Source organism: Dermacentor andersoni, chromosome 3 (assembly GCF_023375885.2).
Source record: "Dermacentor andersoni chromosome 3, qqDerAnde1_hic_scaffold, whole genome shotgun sequence".
In the NCBI taxonomy this organism is placed as follows: Eukaryota; Metazoa; Arthropoda; class Arachnida; order Ixodida; family Ixodidae; genus Dermacentor; species Dermacentor andersoni.
This window is the reverse complement of record NC_092816.1, coordinates 192,430,507-192,449,477: the sequence shown is the minus strand read 5'-3', so window position 1 is coordinate 192,449,477 and position 18,971 is coordinate 192,430,507. Positions and strand designations below refer to the sequence as shown.

The following is an 18,971-nucleotide window of genomic DNA, read 5'->3' as shown; positions in this document are numbered from 1 at the left end:
AGTAACATTCCAGAAGTGCCACTTACAGACATCCAAAAGATCAGCCAGGCAGGTGGTTGGAGCCCGAGCCAGAAGCGCAGCCACCAGCACCAGGCAGGCATCCCACACCAGCTCTGAACCCATGACTTGCTGGTGCTGCTGCTGAACAGAGGCGCGACAGTCCTCTATTGTGCATCAGTTTTCAACTTTCAAGGACACTCTCACAGCATCCTCACATTTTCAGTGAGATACCACATAACTGTAGAAGGGCCTTCTCAGAGGGCATCACATGTGCTGACCACAATAAATGTGCACTATGCATTCTTCACATTAGAGGGACTACCAAGAGATATGCTTTGGTCATTTTTTTTCCGCACTGAAGCTGTTTTGAGTATTATATCAAGTTTCCCTCTCCGCTGGTGCAAAGGTTTCTTTCCACTCCACTGAATCTACTACATTTACATTATTAAGAGTGCACCCAAATTGCACCAGCAGTACATAAAAGGGAGCGAGGAATCAAAATACCTTCATTATACATCACTCTAAACAAACCTGACATATGCAGGCTAAGGCTGCATGAGACTGAATGTGTCAAATTGTTATGTGGTTCCTTTACACACAAAGACAATACAGTACTGGAAGTGTATATATGAGATAAAGTTGTCTTCCCTAGAATTGCCAGGAACAAATACTGTATGTATTCAAATATAATATCGGGTTCTTTCCCAAGATCTTCGTGGTCTAAGTGACCCACAGCCTCATATGCAAGTTGATGGGTTTTGTTTCTGTTTCCAACATGGCAGCAGCAATGCTATATTTTCTGTTATCTATCTTTTTAGACATCCTCACCAATTGCATATAGCAACTCAACTAATAAACTTTGGCAAGCTGGACAATTATGTGGTCATCAAGAAGACATCGAGAAAACAACAGACCACGTTGACCACTGGTGCACAGCAGTTTTAGAACACGCTAGAAAGTAATGTTCACCAGGAAGCACTTATATGACAAGGCTTTTTTCTTTTCTTTTTTTGTAGGTTAGATGAAGAATGTACTGAACTTTCAGAGATGGGTGTAGGCACAGACTGATTTTCGAGACACTTAAGGTTCAGATATGCTTGATAATTCGGACATCATTGCATTGCCGCCACAAGTCCCAATGTATGTGTCATCATCATCAACATCATCATCAGCCTGGTTACGCCCACTGCAGGGCAAAGGCCTCTCCCATACTTCTCCAACTACCCCGGTCATGTACTAATTGTGGCCATGTTGTCCCTGCAAACTTCTTAATCTCACCCACCCACCTAACTTTCTGCCATCCCCTGCTACGTTTCCTTTCCCTTGGAATCCAGTCTGTAACCCTTAATCACCATTGGTTATCTTCCCTCCTCATTACATGTCCTGTCCATGCCTATTTCTTTTTTTTGATTTCAACTAAGATGTCCTTAACACGCGTTTGTACCCTCACCCAACCTGCTCTTTTCTTATCCCTTAATGTTACACTTATCATTCTTCTTTCCATAGCTTGTTGCATCGTCCTCAATTTAAGTTCAATTCTGGCTGCAGGGTTACAGGCTTTCATACATTGGCGTTTCTTAATCAGAACTTTCGTCTCCTGCGATAGCTTACTGGTATCCTGTCTAACGGAGTTACCACGGACTTTTATTGCACGCTCCTTAATGATGCCCACAAGATTGTCGTTCATTGCTTCAACACTAAGGTCCTCTTCCTGAGTTAAAGCCGAATACCTCTTCTGTAGCTTGATCCGGAATTTCTCTATTTTCTCTCTTACCGCTAACTCATTGATCGGCTTCTTATGTACCAGTTTCTTCCGTTCCCTCCTTAAGTCTAGGCTAATTTGAGTTCTTACCATCCTATGATCCCTACAGCGCACCTTGCCGAGCACGTCCACATCTTGTATGATGCCAGGGTTAGCACAGAGTATGAAGTCTATTTCATTTCTAATCTGGTCGTTCGGGCTCCTCCACGTCCACTTTCGGCTATCCCACTTGCGGAAGAAGGTATTCATTATCCGCATATTATTCTGTTCTGCAAACTCTACTGACAACTCTCCCCTGCTATTCTTAGTGCCTATGCCATATTCCCCCACTGCCTTGTCTCCAGCCTGCTTCTTGCCTACCTTGGCATTGAAGTCGCCCATCAGTACAATGTATTTTGTTTTGACTTTACCCACTGCCAATTGCACATCTTCATAGAAGCTTTCGACTTCCCGGTCATCATGACTGGATGTAGGGGTGTACGCCTGTACGACGTTCAATTTGTACCTCTTATTAAGTTTCACAACAAGACCTGCCACCCTCTCGTTAATGCTACAGAATTCCTGTATGTTACCAGCTATATTCTTATTAATCAGGAATCCAACTCCTAGTTCTCATCTCTCCGCTAAGCCCTGGTAGCACAGGAAGTGCCCGCTTTTTAACACTGTATATATGCTTCATTTGTCCTCCTAACTTCACTGAGCCCTATTATATCCCATTTATTGCCCTCTAATTCCTCCAATAGCACTGCTAAACTCGCCTCACTAGATAACATTCTAGCGTTAAACGTTGCCAAGTTCAGATTCCAATGGTGGCCTGTCCGGATTCAGTGATTCTTAGCACCCTCTGCTGCGTCACAGGTCTGACCGCCGCCGTGGTCAGTTTCTTCGCAGCTGCTAGGGACTGAGGGCCAGGATTTGATTCTTGTGTTCATATAGGAGGTTGTGGCCAAGTACTGCACCGGGGTGGCCAATCCTGCTCTGGTGAGGGAGTGCATTACCGGTTCTGGTCACCGGGATCAGGCCAAACTCCAGGCCTGTTTATGCAATTTTATCAACACGAGGATTTTTTTTTCTATCCAGTTGAAAATTGCGCGGCACCGGGATTCAAACCACAGTCCTCTTGCACGCGAGGCGGATGCTCTACCTCTATGCCACTACTGCAATGTATGTATAATGATGACCAAAATTTCAGACCCTGTGCATCATTTGATGTTTTGGACTGCACCTGTGTGACGGTGTGAAAACTTCGGCACTCCTACAGTCAGAAAGAGTGAGGTTGCTGCTTTGCCAAGCTACTAGCGCGTTCTTGAAACTGGAATTAGCGAACGGATGCCGCTCTTCTGGCCTAGCCTATAGCCCAGTCAACCCACTTGTTGCCAGCCAACTGGACAAGCCTAGCCAAGCAATCAAGCTGTGATGACAAACCTGCACATTTGCTTATCTGCAAATTTTCTGGCCTATAGGTGGTGTGGCTGTAATCCAGCATGGCAGACACCGAGAGGATTGCAATGCTGCCTGGGTGTGCATGCCTGAAGAAGAATAGAAAAGCGATAGAAGTGCCACAGGATGAAAGTTGCAAACATAATCATACTGCTAGCAGACAGCAATCAATCTGTTCAAGTTGCAGGAGATGCAGATTTGGTGCAAGCTCTGACCGTACATGATGCTGCCAATAGCAACAGCACAACAATGGCCGAAACAAAGTCTAACGTGGTTGCAAGCAGACATGCATACAACACCACGTTCACGATTTTCTGGTCATTTGTGAAACAAAGACAGTTTTCATTTCTTGGCGAATACATTTTTTCAGACTTCGGACTATTCAGTCTTTCGTTCAGTACACACTGAGTCCTAATAACCTGTCGGTCACTGTACATATTGTTACGAGGAGAAAACATATGTATTTATGATATATACAGTTACAAGGTTATAGCTCAGTAGTCAGGGTAACACCACCTACTGATCGTCGAGACACTTCAACCTTCTCTTCACCTCCCAACGTCCTTTTGTCCACCCCGGCACAAACATGTACGTGACATTTAGCCCCGCCGGCAAAAGCATCATCTCGATGCTTCCTAGGGTGTCGCATCAGTGTGCGAATTATAGGGCTTTAGTCACAAAATGTGCACAATATCAGTTCTTGGTGGGGTAGAAGACGTGAAAGTCACAAGTGATATCTCATATGTGAGGCTGGTGACTTGGCGAAGAATTCGGTATGGCCCGACGTATCGTGGCAGCAGTTTTTTGCAAAGGCCGACGCTACGGGAGGGTAACCAAAGCAGGACAAGTGACCCAGGGCTGAAATGAACATTCTGACGACGACTGTCGTAACAGTACTTTTGGATAGTCCGAGATGCCAGTAGACGGTCATGGACAATGCAACGTGCTGTGGTCGCGTGAACAATGGCGTCGTGAGCATAGAACATGGTAGTGGTGGCATCGGAAGGGAGCAGCGAGTCAAGAGGCAGGAGTGGCTCACGGCCATATAGTAGACAGAACGGAGAATAACCAGTAATATTGTGACGCGGCAAATTGTATGCAAACGTCACAAAGGGTAAAATGCAGTCTCAATCACAGTGACCATCAGACACATACATGGAGAGCATGTTTGTGAGTGTACGGTTGAGACGCTCGGTAAGTCCGTTTTTCTGTGGGTGGTAAGCCGTCATGAATTTGTGGGACATGGAGCAAAAGTGGAGAAGGTCATCAACAACCTTAGAAAGAAAACAGCGGCCTCTATCACTGAGTAGCTGACGTGGGACACCATGATGTAGGATCACTTCGTGAAGGAAAAAATCAGCCACATCAGTTGCGCAGCTAGTAGGGAGGGCTTGCGTTATGGCATAATGCGTGGTATAGTCTGTCACAACGACCACGCACTTGTTGCCCAAGGATGAAGTTGGAAATGGGCCAAGGAGGTCCAGGCCAACGTGGTAAAATGGCTCACTGGGGATATCTATAGGCTGAAGATGGCCCCATCTGGCATGCGGACGAGCAGCGATGAGGCGCTGGCAGGAGACACCACCTGTCCGGCAGACCAAGGTGGGCCAGGACGGAAGTTCCTGGCGAAAACTTGAGCTCCCGACTCCGGCAAAGGCCCGGGACGGCACCCTCAGTCAGCAGCCAGCTTCTGCTGCAGCTGCTTCAGGAGCACTGTGGATCGGAGGTCAAGACGCAAGACATCCAAGGGTGTCTTGACCATCCAACCCAGCAGAAGCTCACAGGGGGCACGGCCAGTGATATCGTGGGGCGTGGTCCGGTACTGGAACAGTCCCCGGGCAATATGCATCCGGAAATCCCCAGTCTGGCTCTTCTTGAGCTTGTCCTTGATGGTTTGCACCAACCGCTCGGCTGCACCGTTTGAAGCAAGGTTGTACGGCGGAACCACCATCCGGCGGATCCTGTTCTTCGTCAGCCAGGCCAGGTACTAATACTTGCCAGTACCCGGATCCTAAGTCTAAAGATGAGAAGAATTCGGCGCCTTGGAGGCAGTCTAGCGCGTCGTCAATACGGGGTAGCGGATAAACGTCCTTGCGGCTGATCTTATTGAGTCGCCGGTAGTCCAGGCAAAAGCGAATTGTGTCATCTTTCTTTTTTACCAGCACTGCTGGAGAAGCCCAGGGACTGTGCGAAGGTTGTATGATGCCGTGTTGGAGCATGTCTCCAACTTGCTCAGCGATGACGCTACGCTCCATGGTGGATACATGATACAGCCTGTGCCATAAAGGTACATGGTTGCCGGCGTCGACGTGATGGACAACAGTGGAAGTACAGCCTAAGCAAGATTGTTGTAGGTCGAAAGGCGTGCAAAAGCGGTCAAGGAGATCGACGAAATGGGCATGCTGACCTGGAGTGAGGTTGGGATCAATACACTGGGAAAATGTTGGGTCACACGGCGGCGTGGGAGGAGAAACTTGAGGGCCAGAGCATCAACCGGAGGAGAAGCCGGGTCGTCAGGCACGTCGTAAAGGAAGCTTGGTTCGATTTCGTCAGCATAACCAAGACACTCATCATGGAGCAGGCTAGCAGGGCAAGGAAACAGGTTCGATACATAAAGTGCACTGGAACCTTGTCGAATAGCAAGAAGGACAAAAGGAAGCAAAAAGGGATGACGGCGAGCAACAAGCTTAGACGGCATGAAAAGAACTGTGGAGTCAGAAAACCCAACGCAGAAAATGGGTACAAGTGCGGCAGAGTATGGAGGAATCTCGGTGTCAGCGGTGACGAACACTTGACCTGAAGCATCATCAATATCTTCAAAAACATTGTTGCCGAATGGCGACAACGCGAGTTAAGCACGGGCACAATCTATAATGGCATGATGAGAGGACAGAAAGTCCCATCCTAAAATCGTGGCATGGGAGCAGCGAGGCAGAACGAACTCAACATGGTATAAAGTGCCGCTTATAACAACATGCACGGTACATTTCCCTAAGGGTTCAATCGGCGCAGCACTTGCAGTATGTAATGAAATGGCAGAATATGGCATCGCGACATTCCTAAGGTTAAGACGAAGCTGGTCTGAAATCATTAATATAGCTGGTCCCGTGTCTACAAGCGCATGAACGGCAATGTCTTGTTTGACTGTGTTTCCTGCACAAAATTTGGAAGCATAAAAGTGTGTGCTCAATTTTCTGACATTCTATATCTGATTCAATATTCGTTGTCTTTTTCCTTGATTTGATTCGAGATCTACTACAATCGATTCTCGTTACAACAGACCCTGATACTCTGACAAAAAATGTCCCTTTTATCCGAAGCCCGTAACATCCAAAGCACCTTATTTTCAAAACTTTCATCGTGATGTCAAACTTTATTGCAAAAAAAAGTATTGCAAAAAAGTATTGCAAAGTTGCAGTTTTGCCTGAAAGGCAAAGTATCGATTGCGATAGCAAATTCAGGAAGATAAGCGCAGCAGTAGCAGCAGAGAGAGAATTGACCTTTGTGCTGTTCTCTTGCTTTCATGAGAACTAAATGTCAAAAGCACAGTGGATATGAAGCTACTGGCACTGGGCATACTTTGTCCACATCCCAGATCCCTTTGAAGATACAGCAACCGCACGGCACGTGCTCTGGCCACGTTGCAGATCACTTTCAAGATACGGCGGCCGCGCCGTAAACGGCAGCCACCAGAGTATAACCACCCTATCTCTTGCCTCCCTCCCCACCCCATGCCGTGCTTCATGCTCGGAAGGAGATAGTGCATTGCCTCCACCCCAGCCTTCCTCCCTCACGTGCATGATATTGAGCTGCAATCATTGGCTGACCTTCGCAAGGCAGTTGTCAGCCCGTACCAACATGGCAAAAGTATGTTTTATATGGCCGGTGTTGAAAAAAAATTGACACTAATTTTGTCCACTGTAGCACAGTCTGTTAAAAGTGAACTTCGTTGCACTAATGAAATAGGTAGAACAAACTAAGGGTGAAACATGGTCTGTTATATTCAAAAGTCTGTTGTATGTGGGTCCGTTGTATGCAGGTGCACTGTAACAAGTGTAGACTGTATTCCCTATTCACACATCCCTAATAACCAGTATTTCATCTCACGCAGCTGCACTATAAGCAGTATATACATACATGAAATTCTACGGGAAGATAAACAAGAGTCAGAAAAAACCGCATTGTGTCCAGTCCTACACAATAAGTGGTTACGTTATAAGTGGTCTTAAGGATGCGACCCCTGGACCAAAGTAGTTCACATGCAATTAATTTATTACACCGAAGCTGGAATATGGATGTGCCATTGGTACTTCTTCATTAAAATTAACAATGTATTGTTGTTGAGAGAGAATTCAGGGAAGAGCTATTTGTTTTATTTTTTCGGAATATCGCCAATTAATGCACACTAATAAATTTCATACCCGGTAAATCATATGGTATATTCTTGACTCAAATATTTATTTTGGCTATGGAAACGAAAATTTTGTCACAATACAAACCCATATCTCACTTTTAATCCTTATTTTGCCAGAACTAACCTATAAGAAGCTTTCATTCTTTCCAAGAATGATCAATGAATATGCAGCGATTCTTTTCGCCCCCACTGCAACGCAGCTATGCCGGAGTTTCTGCCTCGTCACCGCATTGGCCCACAAGGGGGCGTACTTTTATGGCTGCACGCTGTGCCTTTTTGGCGAAGCGATTGAAGCGCTACGCTCCATTTTGTAAGCTTTGGTGCTCACCGTCCCGTTCCTACCTGAGAGTGCAGGCATTTGAGCAGAGCGTGAAGCACTCCCCGGCAGTTCAGGCCAGCATCCAGGGCAAGCAGGCAGGCAGCCAGTGATTGCAGGGCACAGTAGCCATCCACAGGTGGTGCCACCCGCACCAGGAGCTGCTCCAGCACTTGCAACTGCCACCGCACATCGTCAGTGCCGAGCTGCAACACAGTCACACACCTCGTTATCATAATAATTTGTTCTTGGGCTAGTTGGCTAACATCTGATGATGGCATTTTGGTGCAGATAATACAATACACAAAGAAATGAAGATGGGACACCAAAGATGCTACACTCAAAGTTTATTTATTAGTTCCCTAGAAGACCAGAAGAAAATAAACAATCAAATGCACATTAACACAGGTTCAACACAGCAAACAAAAGAAACAGAAACACAGATGTACTGCTGACGTTGAACCTGTGCACATGTGCATTTTATTGCGAGTTATGTTCCAGTCGTGTGGGAGACTAATAAATCAGTTACGAGTGTAGCATCCGTGGTGTCCAATCTTCTATCCTTTGTGTCCTGTCTCATTTGTGCAGCAGTGGCGTCATCTTATCATTATGTGGTCATTATGGGGGAGAGGAGAGATATTGAAAGCCAAGAGGAGAGAGAGAAAGCACAACAAAGTCAATAAAGGGGCCATGACATGCTCCTCCAACTATTATCAGTTCATCATTGTAACGGAGAGTAGAGGGCCCAATGGTTATACACACAAAAAAAAGATATTTAACTTTAAACTTTATTTTTAAATCACTGCCTCTAAGCTACTCCCACACAGAGTGACTGTCATTTTGGCATGAAATGTCTGAAGTCAGGAAATGCAGGAGCCACGACTGTGTCATTTGCTCAGAAGATGTTCGAGACCCTACCAGATGTATTGTTCCACACATTATAGACCACAATGGCACAGCAAGGGGATTGCTGTTGATTTGAGTCAGCAATTTCCTTGACTTGAGCAATAAAAAGCAGCCGACCGCCAAGATGCATTAAATGCCAGTTAAATGGCACATGGCAACCATCCCGTATTTCCAGCTCCTGCAATCACTTCCGGTATACACAATACACAAAAAACAGGGCCTTCGAGATCAGCTTTCATTGTCCAAGGAAGCCGTTTCCGGGATTGTGAGTTTATTTAATATCTGCTTAGTGTTCTCAGACTGCTGTATGGTTAGATTGCAATACAAAACCATTTTTACCACACTGAATGTGCTCAAACATTGCCACATTGGTGTGGGATGCATGCATTTCGCATTCAATGCATAATTTAAGCTCCAAAATTCAGTGTTATGGCCCCTTTAAAGCTAACGTAGCTCTTTGTGTTGACCATTGACATGGCCACGCACCCAGGATATTTGCCTCCTTAAATTAGGGCCCAAAGCATGAAATGTCGCATTGCATTTAGGTATGCGCTAGTCGATTCATGGCTGTTGCAGCCTAAGACAACAAGAGTTATGTTTTCATCATGTCTCTTATCGTGGGCTGCATGCTGAAAGAGATATGGTGAATGCTCAACCACATGAAGCAGCAAGGCACCTAATAATTTGCATCATGATCAGCAATAAAATCAATAATTAACAACAGCTTTTAATGAATTAGCATTCTTTGGGTAATTTGCACACTTTCCGTGTGCACGGTACACTCAAAGATGCAATTAACGACAAATGGTACATGACTACCCCAGTCATGTACTAATTGTGGCCATGTTGTCCCTGCAAACTTCTTAATCTCATCTGCCCACCTAACCTTCTGCCGCCCCCTGCTACACTTCCCGTCCCTTGGAATCCAGTCTGTAACCCTTAATGACCAATGGTTATCTTCCCTCCTCATTACATGTCCTGCCCATGCCCATTTCTTTTTCTTGATTTCAACTAAGATGTCATCATTAACTCGAGTTTGTTCCCTCACCTAATCTGCTCTTTTCTTATCCCTTAACGTTACACCTATAATTCTTCTTTCCATAACTTGTTGCATCGTCCTCAATTTAAGTAGAACCCTTTTCGTAAGCCTCCAGGTTTCTGCCCCATACGTGAGTACTGGTAATACACAGCGGTTATACACTTTTCTCTTGAGGGATAATGGCAACCTGCTGTTCATGATCTGAGAATGCCTGCCAAACGCACCCAGCCCATTCTTATTCTTCTGATTATATCAGTCTCATGATCCGGATCCATGGTCACTACCTGCCCTAAGTAGATGTATTCCCTTACCATTTCCAGTGCCTCGCTACCTATCGTAAACTGCTGTTCTCTTCCGAGACTGTTAAACATTACTTTAGTTTTCTGCAGATTAATTTTTAGACCCACTCTTCTGCTTTGCCTCTCCAGGTCAGTGAGCATGCATTGCAATTGGTCCCCTGAATTACTAAGCAAGGCAATATCACCAGTGAATCTCAAGTTACTAAGGTATTCTCCATTAACTCTTATCCCCAATTCTTCGCAATCCAGGTCTCTGAATACCTCCTGTAAACACGCTGTGAATAGCATTGGAGAGATTGTATTTCCCTGCGTGACACCTTTCTTTATTGGGATTTTGTTGCTTTCTTTATGGAGGACTATGGTGGTTGTGGAGCCGCTATAGATATCTTTCAGTATTTTTACATACAGCTCATCTACACCCTGACTCCGTAATGCCTCAGCGGACAGTTAGTATCTCGCAACATCTACAGCAAATGGGAGGCTCACTACCGGTCAACAGATGTTAGTGCCATACGTATGACCTATCCTAAGGCGGCAGAAAAAAGACCTCGACTCGTCGTATTTTTGTTATTGGTGGCAAATTTCCTAAATGCGGCTTGATTAAATGAGGCTTATTGGAGGTTTCGGTGTCCCACTTCTGTTGCGAATGCCAAGTTTTTTGTGCAAAAATGGCTTTAGGTCTATGGCTGGGATACCTACTAAAGAGTTACCAGTTTTCGTTGCCATGGATGTGGTAATTTCATTTGCAAGCATGTTGCCTTCAATACCTCTGTGCCCAGGCACTCAACTTACAATAACATGCTGATTAGATGTATATGCTTTGTACAGGAGCGAATATAGCTCACTGAGTAAAGGAGTGTTTTTCTGGAGTGATAGAGATTTTACGACACCCTTCAGAGAGTGTATGAATATAATAACCTTCTGGAGTTTTGTTTTCTTGATATGTTTAACAGCTGTCAGTACAGCATATGCCTCAGCAGTGAAGATGCTTGTTTCCAGAAGCAGGACATTAGATCCTGAAAATGATTGGCCGACAGCTGCATACAAAATGCCTGCATGCAACTTTGAGGCACCTGTGTAAAATTCCTCGCAAGGGTACTCTGACTGAAGTTCAAGAAAATGCATTTGAATGTGTACCTGGAGAGCGTTCTTTGTTATTTCAGCAAATGATGTACCACAATCAATGAGCTTCCATTGCCACAATGGACATAGCTTGACAGGAGCCACTAGAGGATTTTCAAAAAGTGGTAGTATATCTATTTCTTGGCTAAGTTTCCGAACAAGCAGAGAGAAGGAAGGGTTTAATGATGTTTCGGCTTCTTATACAGGAGCCGAGACGTCCTAAAGTTTCAGTTAACTTGGTCAGTGCATCTTTTCGTGCTTATTCGATACGTATTTTCCCAGGCAGACAGTTTGCCATAAAACTTTGCATTTTATGCACAACCTTTGCAGTAAAATGAGGCACTGGCTGCCTTTAAGAGGGCAAAATGTCCTTTGCCAGGGTTTGACATCTGTCAAACGTTTTGCTAAGTTGGCAAGGACAGGACTAAGCCCAAAAATTGTTTTAGAGATGCCTTAGGGAAGAGAGAAATGCTTGTTTGCTGAGGCAAGGCATACCCTAGATAGGAACATTCTCTGGTAAAGTTTGCTACTGTGCTTTGGTGTTTAAATAGATGTCATGATAGCCCAATTTGTGCTTCTCCTGGCTCTGACATAATGGACGAGATTCAGCTGCTTGAGTGATTGAATCCAAAAGCAACACACTGTCAAGAGTAGTTTACCAATCAATCATTGACAAACCGCTGCACCCAAAGTACGGCAGCCACATGCAGCCATAAGGGCTGAATGTGGCCACCCGCAGTCTGGAGTCAAGTTTGTGATCAGCAGTACAATGCAGCCCTAGACACTGCAGCAAGACCCCTTCACACTGTGTGCAATATCCTGCTGCAGTACCAGTGCAACCAGGCACAACAGATTCCCAAATGTGGCATACATAAACAGGCGGCACACACCCATGCCATTTACATATTGTTACGCTGCAGAAGTCACATATAAAGATGTGTTTACAATATTTACCAGAGAGAAAACGATGTATAAACAAGATGGCTGTTGAAACCCATTCCACCTACACACATTAAATCATCTTCTTCTGACTGGTGCCACTCTTAGTTGCGCCGTAACATAACCCCCGCCTGTGGTGCTAACTATAAAGGAGTTGAACTCGCGGCAAAAGTAAGGTTCCAGCCGGGACACATGCACAACGTTCATGGGGACATGCGACTGCAGCGGAGCGATCTCGTAGTTCACATCGCCAAGCTGACGCAATGTTGTGTAGGGCCCTATGTAGCTCTGCAGCGGCATTTCAGACAAGCCGATGTGGCAACATGGTGTCCATAGGAGGAGCACGGAGCCAGGAGTAAATCATAAGTCCCGATGTCGGCTGTCGTACCGGATCTTCTGCGTGGCTCGAGACTTAGTGAGCCAGGAGCTCGCAATCTGATGTGCTGCGTGAGCCCAGACAAGGACGTATTGAGCATATTCAGTGGGAGTGTTCGTCAAGGAAGAAAACTGTGTGTCAAAGGGCAAAGAAGTTTGGCAGCCAAACAAAAGCTAAAGGGTAAAAAGCCAGAGGTCATGTGATGGGACCAATTATAGGCGAAGGTCACGAAGGGTAACATGCTGTCACAATCACTGTGGTCGTCAGAAACGTACATAGACAACATTTCTGTCAGCATGCGATTGAGCCACTTCGTCAGTCCGCTTGTCTGCAGGTGATAGGCGGTGGAAAGTTTGTGCTCGGCAGGATAGGAGCAAAGTAGGTCTTCAACTACTCTGGACAAGAAGGTGCGGCCGCGATCAATGAGGAGCTACCGGAGTGCGCAGTGATGGAGGTTGACGTCATGTAAAAGGAAATCTGCCACCTCCGTTGCACAGCTTGTGCGCAAAGCTCAGGTCATCGCGTACCGGGTTGCGTAATCAGTTGCGACAGTGACCCACTTATTGCCAGATTACGACGTCAGAGCAAAGCCGAGCAGATCGTGACAGACGCGAAAGAATGGTTTCAAAGGCACATCGATGGGGTGAAGGTGTCCTGTGGGCAGCACAGCAGATTTTTTGCAGCACACAGGCTGCAACGTAGCAGTGCACAGAGCGGTACAGGCCTGGCCAGCAGAAGCGGCGCCGTACACAGTCGTAAGTACACGATACACTGAGGTGGCCTGCAGTAGGGATGTCACGCAACTACTCAAGAACCGATGTCTGGAGATGGCGTGGTATAACTAGTAAAAATACTGGTCCCTCAGGGATTAAGCTGCAATGGTAGAGAATGTTGTCGCGAAGCACGAACATCCGCAGTGTGGGCTCCAAATGTCCATAATTGAGACAGTCGATGAGAACATGTAAGCAGTCATCACGCTGTTGTACAGTGCGGATGTCGTGCAGACCAGAAATGGCCAGTACGCAAGAGCCGGTGTCGTGTGCATCATATTCAGTGCGATCGACAGTATGACAGGAGAGGCAGTCGGCGTCCTTGTGCAAAAAGCCTGACTTGTATAAAACAGCAAATGAATATTCTTGGAGCCGTAGCACCCATCTACCCAGTCATCCAGTGGGGTCTTCAAGCGAGGAGAGCCAGCATAAGGTGTGGTGATCAGTAACCACGGAAAATAAATGGCGAACAAGTGGGAGTGCAATTTGGCGACTGCCCAAACTAACCCTAGGCACTCCCATTCGGTAATTGAAAAATTCCTCTTGGTGGGTGAAAGAAGGTGGCTGGCATATGAAATAACGCACTCTGTGTTACACTGCCATTGAACGAGTACAGCCCCAAATCCATGGCCATCGGCATCTGTGTGAAGTTCAGTGGTGGCAGATGGATCATAAGGAGCCAGAAATGGGGGAGTCGTGAGCAAGAGTATGAGGGGGAAGAAGGCTTTGGTTTGAGCAAGGCCCCATGTGAAAGCAACATCCTTCTTAAGTAAGTCAGTGAGTGGGTGAGTGGTCTCGGGGAAATTCTTGATAAAACGACGGAAATACAAGCATAGCCCAACAAAGCTTCTTACATCTGCAGCGGAAGACGGAACAGGAAAGTTCTGGATAACGTGAATCTTGCCAGGGTCGCGTTGAACGCCAGCGGCACTGACGAGATGGCCAAGAACAGTAATTTGATGCCATGCAAAGTGGCATCTGGATGAGTTCAATTGCAGGGCAGCACGTCGGAAAGCGGCAAGAATAGCTGATAGTCACATTAAATGACTCGTGAAAGTTGGTGAGAAGACCATGACATCGTCTAGGTAACACAGACATGTGGACCATCTATAGCCACGAAGTAAGGAGCCCATTATTCTTTTGAAGGTTGCCGGGGCATTGCAAAGGCCAAATAGCATAACCTTGAACCTTGAGAGACACTGATGCTATAAACAAGATGGCAGTTGAGACCGATTCCATCTACACATGTTAAATCTTCTTCTGATTGGCGCCACTGATGGTTACGCCGTAACAATATACAGTTGCATTATTATAATTAAAAATTAACTTACATACATACATATATATATATACATATACATATGTATATTAATTACATACATACATACATACATAGATACATACATACCAAGACCATGATATGATTATAAGGTACGATGTAGTGGGGGACTCCGGAATAATTTGGACCACCCGGGGTTCTTTAACGTGCACCCAAATCTAAGTACACAGGTGTTTTTGCATTTCACCCCCATCGAAATGCAGCCACCATGGATGGGATTCGATCCCGCAACCTCATGCTTAGCAGCCCAATACCATAGCCACTAAGCAACCATGGCGAGTACAGCTGCACTATAGCCACTGCCAAATTCAGTGATGGAACTGGCACTTGGTTTTTTCGAACAGCTCTTGGAGCCAAAGAAACAGTCTGGAGCAGAAATATATACTTTTGGAGCAGAAAAACTTACTGTTTGCAGCAAAAAAAAATTTGCTGGTGATTACGATACTCCCTAATGCTAAATTTGAGCACAGCTATATAAGTGTCTTCATGTCACGATATATTAAGGTAAATAATTTGAGAGAGACACGTGGCAGAGCTCAAGTGTGTCAGTTTTTATACATGGCTCGTCAAAGGTTCCAGACTAATCACTGGTGCCACTTGGCTTCCAGAAACTACTACACAATTCGCATTGCACCCACAATCCAATTATAAAACAATCATAAACTAAGACAATCGAAACAAGCGTGAACGAGACCAAACCAAGGAAACCAAACAGGCACGAGTGAGAGCTGACACAAGCAGACGATAGTATGAACAACCGTATGAAACGAGTGGTCGGGCGGGTCTGCATGAAACCAGTTTCCCGTAGGCACGTCACTAAAGAGGCTGCTCTCATTGGTCTCCGCCTCTCTGCCATTCACAGCTCACGTCTTCCATCTGCCACTCCGCATTCGCTCGTTCATTTTCTGTTGTGCTCGTTCGCTCAGTTAGGCTGCTGAGGCTCGCCACAGGAACTGGCCATTAAGAACTGCACTCTAAAAATAATGCTTTGGAGCAGTAACTTACTGCTCTGGAGCAAACAATAAGTCTGCATAAGTTGGTACTTTCTGCAACATCACATTTGATATGTATTATACTAAGATGAAAGTTTCTTTTTTCAACTTAACATATTTACTCGCATAATGATCGCACCTTTTCGTCAAGAAAAAATTGGGGCAAATTCAGCGGTGCGATCATTACGTCGGCTTAATTTTCCGTGAGAAAACATTTTGAGCACAAAGACTCAAAAGGGTAAGTTTCGGGTCAGAATTCTTACGATAGCTATCGTAAACATAAACAAACGTAAAAGTTGAGTAAGGCTTACCTTTGTAATAAACGCACACGTTACATAGGCACTACATGAATTACACATTGCCCTTTTACTTTATTTTTCTAATTAAATAAAGGGTGCCTCCCTTTATTCCGAGTTTGAATCCTCATCGCTGTAAGCTTTAATGTCAGAACCTGCAGTGTCGTCGCTGGGGGCATCTTTGCAGTCCCACAGAAAATCGTCTTCTGTCCCATCCAGCGCGTTGGATATGCCAATCTTTTTAAAACTCTTCGCCACTACCTTATCAGAGATACGACTCCATGCTTTGACGATCCAGGAGCAAAGCACCTACCTCCACGGACGGTCTTCTGATTTTGCCACTCGGCATCAAATCTTGTTCGCCTGCTGCCATCCACGCTGTGTACAGTCTTCGAACATTGTCCTTGAACAGTTTGTTCAATGACACGTCAAGAGGCTGTAGCAGCGGTGTCAGACCCCCAGGGATGACTGCAATGTCCGTGCGTAGCTCCTTAACCCCTTCAGGCGTGAATAAAATCTTTGCAATAAAGAAAATATATGAGCATCATTTTGTGCTCTTCACGCTTCAAATGACCAGTCTTGAAGAGACTACAACAAAAATTTTATTCTTTCATTGTATTTTGTGCTGTCTCCGTTCGGGGACAGGGCGCCTCAATACAGAAAAAATAAAGCACAGCATTGACAGAATGTGCGGTAGTGTTCTTACCGAGATATTTGCAACAGAATGCGATTAATGAGTTATGATTTGATTGGTAAATTAAAGCAAAGCCTACTTGACGTGAAAAAGGTAAAAGCAATTGTTGTGTGCTGACACGCACAAAAACACGTGGCATTTTCGACAGCGAATCCGGCACTTCGCTTTGCATCCCTCAAGGTGACAGTGCTGCGAGTTCGGTGTACTGACATACTCCGGCCAGTGATTGTAGCCATCATACCTGATGGTTACCGTCGGTAGCAAATGCGGGCTTGCCTTTTTCGCAACAGGCTCACAGCATTCACTGCTTGGCCGACCATGCTTTTTTTGAAGAGCTCTGCTACATGCGATTAGGCTGTTAGCAATGTCTGTATGGAATGTCATCATGCCCAAAGTACTTTTCTGTGCAAGCTTCTCGGCACTTGCGTCTCTTAGGTGTTCTATCCAGCTGTTGCACAGCGCAAAAGACACAAAGTGAGACATGACCCTCACTGGCCACTTTCTGATTCTTGCCGTAAGGGGGTACAGCAACATTAGGAAGTCAAGTTTATCGACCCCTCCCATGTACGAGTTGTTCTTCAAGATCACTTCTGGGCAGTCAATTTCAATATGCTGCTTTGTTGCCATGCTCCATCGTTTGACTTTTCCAACATTACCAATTCCAATTTGTGTGGATGCCACGTTTACGACTCCGTTACCTTGCCATCTCACAATAGCAATGTCTCCTTTCATGGAAACCTTCTCATCCATGCTTCCCCGACCTTCTTTCTTCAGTTCTTTGTCACTTTTTAAGCAACACTTGAGCAGTCGGTTGGCTCATATCGTACCGCAGGCAAGAATGCCCATTTCCTTTAGCTGCAGGATGAGTGGCACTGAGGTGAAATAGTTGTCCATGAAGCACTTCAGGTTCTTTTCTTTAGGCATTGTCTCGACAAGACGCATGACGACTGACCCGCCAAGTCCGAGATGTGCATGTTGCGCACTGACTCCTGTTCCCTTACCCTGGTACAGCTCAAGGTCATGAGCTAAGCCATCGGCGCTGCAGCAGAGGAACACCTTCACCCCTTCTGGATTTGGCTTTCCCTTCACAAACTGTTTTGCAGGGACATGGCCTGTGAAAGGAATCATTTGCTCATCTATACTATTGTGCTCCAAGGGTTCCAGCTGCAAGCATCGTGACCTGACGGCTTCTATGACAGGGTGCACTTTCCAGAACTTGTCCTAGCGGGCTGGGTCACGAGGAGCGTTTGAGTCTGTAATGTGCAGCGCGGCTCTAATTCTAAAAAATCGCTTTGCTGTCATAGATTCCGCTATTGCTGGAATTCTTGTCGAGGCTTGCCAATACATGCGAATTCTCTGGAATTTTAGAATTCCCATCAGCATGAGAATTCCACAAAAAACTGATTTCTTCTGCAGAAGTTCCTAGCACGTTTCCATCTGTCTGGAGCATGTACATGTTAGTGAATGTTGCTAGATCACTAAAAAGCGTGGGTGAAAAATACCAAGTGAAGTATGGCTTGGGCTCCTCAGGTACTGATCCACCTTGAGGCTTGTAGGTGCAATCGGCGTTCTTAGGCTGAAAAGCTTGGGCCACCCAAGTCAACGCATTCATCTTCTTCGATGATACATCTGGCACTTGCTTGTCCTGCGTGCAAGGTGCTCCAGGTGATGCTCCTGCACTCTGCACAGTGCTATCTGTAGCAGAAGTCTGAAAAGAAGCACAAAATTATTTCTAAACCTGGGATCACAAAATATGCACCATTACCGTATGCCGTGTCTCCTGCTCTGTGTGCTCGTCATCAGAGGGATCTGCGTCAGAAATATCGCCGTTTTGAATTCTTCGAAATATTTTTTCAGCTCTGTCGTCATCCAGCTTCTTTCTTTCTAAACCATGCTTGGAAATGCCTGGAAAAATGAGATTTTTTCTTCATGTCAATGAGAGAGCGACGCCGCGCACTGAGAAAAGGAGCGTGTTGGCAAAGGCGGGTTTGAGGTGCCATGTCCCCGGGGGAGGACGCCAATATTCGGAAGCACGTGCAAGGCTGAATATGTTGACGATAAGAATGACAACGGTTATACCGCATTCACGGGACCTTATTATAATAAATAAATGTTGATGCATCATTCAGCGTACACTTTTAACAGTGAAAAATGAAAGAAAACAAGAAGCACTTACGGTTGGCTCCGTAGAAGATAATCGCATCCATTTTTCCCACGCTTCTCCGGCAGCATTTTGTTCACTTGGCGTGGGATGGCGCCACTTGTAA

At 45.6% G+C, this 18,971-nt stretch overlaps 1 protein-coding gene across 3 annotated transcripts in view; it reads right to left on the bottom strand.

Moving 5' to 3' along the window:
* LOC126524404 (focadhesin) overlaps positions 1–18,971 on the bottom strand; it is a 392,101-nt gene that overhangs the window by 296,097 nt on the left and 77,033 nt on the right. The window contains exons 7-8 of one of the 3 annotated variants that reach the window (XM_050172727.3): positions 7,959–8,138; positions 27–141 (exon numbers count right to left, since the gene is read on the bottom strand). In XM_050172727.3, the coding sequence (XP_050028684.1) occupies positions 27–141; positions 7,959–8,138 (295 nt within the window). Of the gene's footprint in view, positions 1–26; positions 142–7,944; positions 8,139–18,971 lie in introns of those variants that run through there. The other 2 variants (XM_050172728.3, XM_055067287.2) reach the window with 2 other exon arrangements.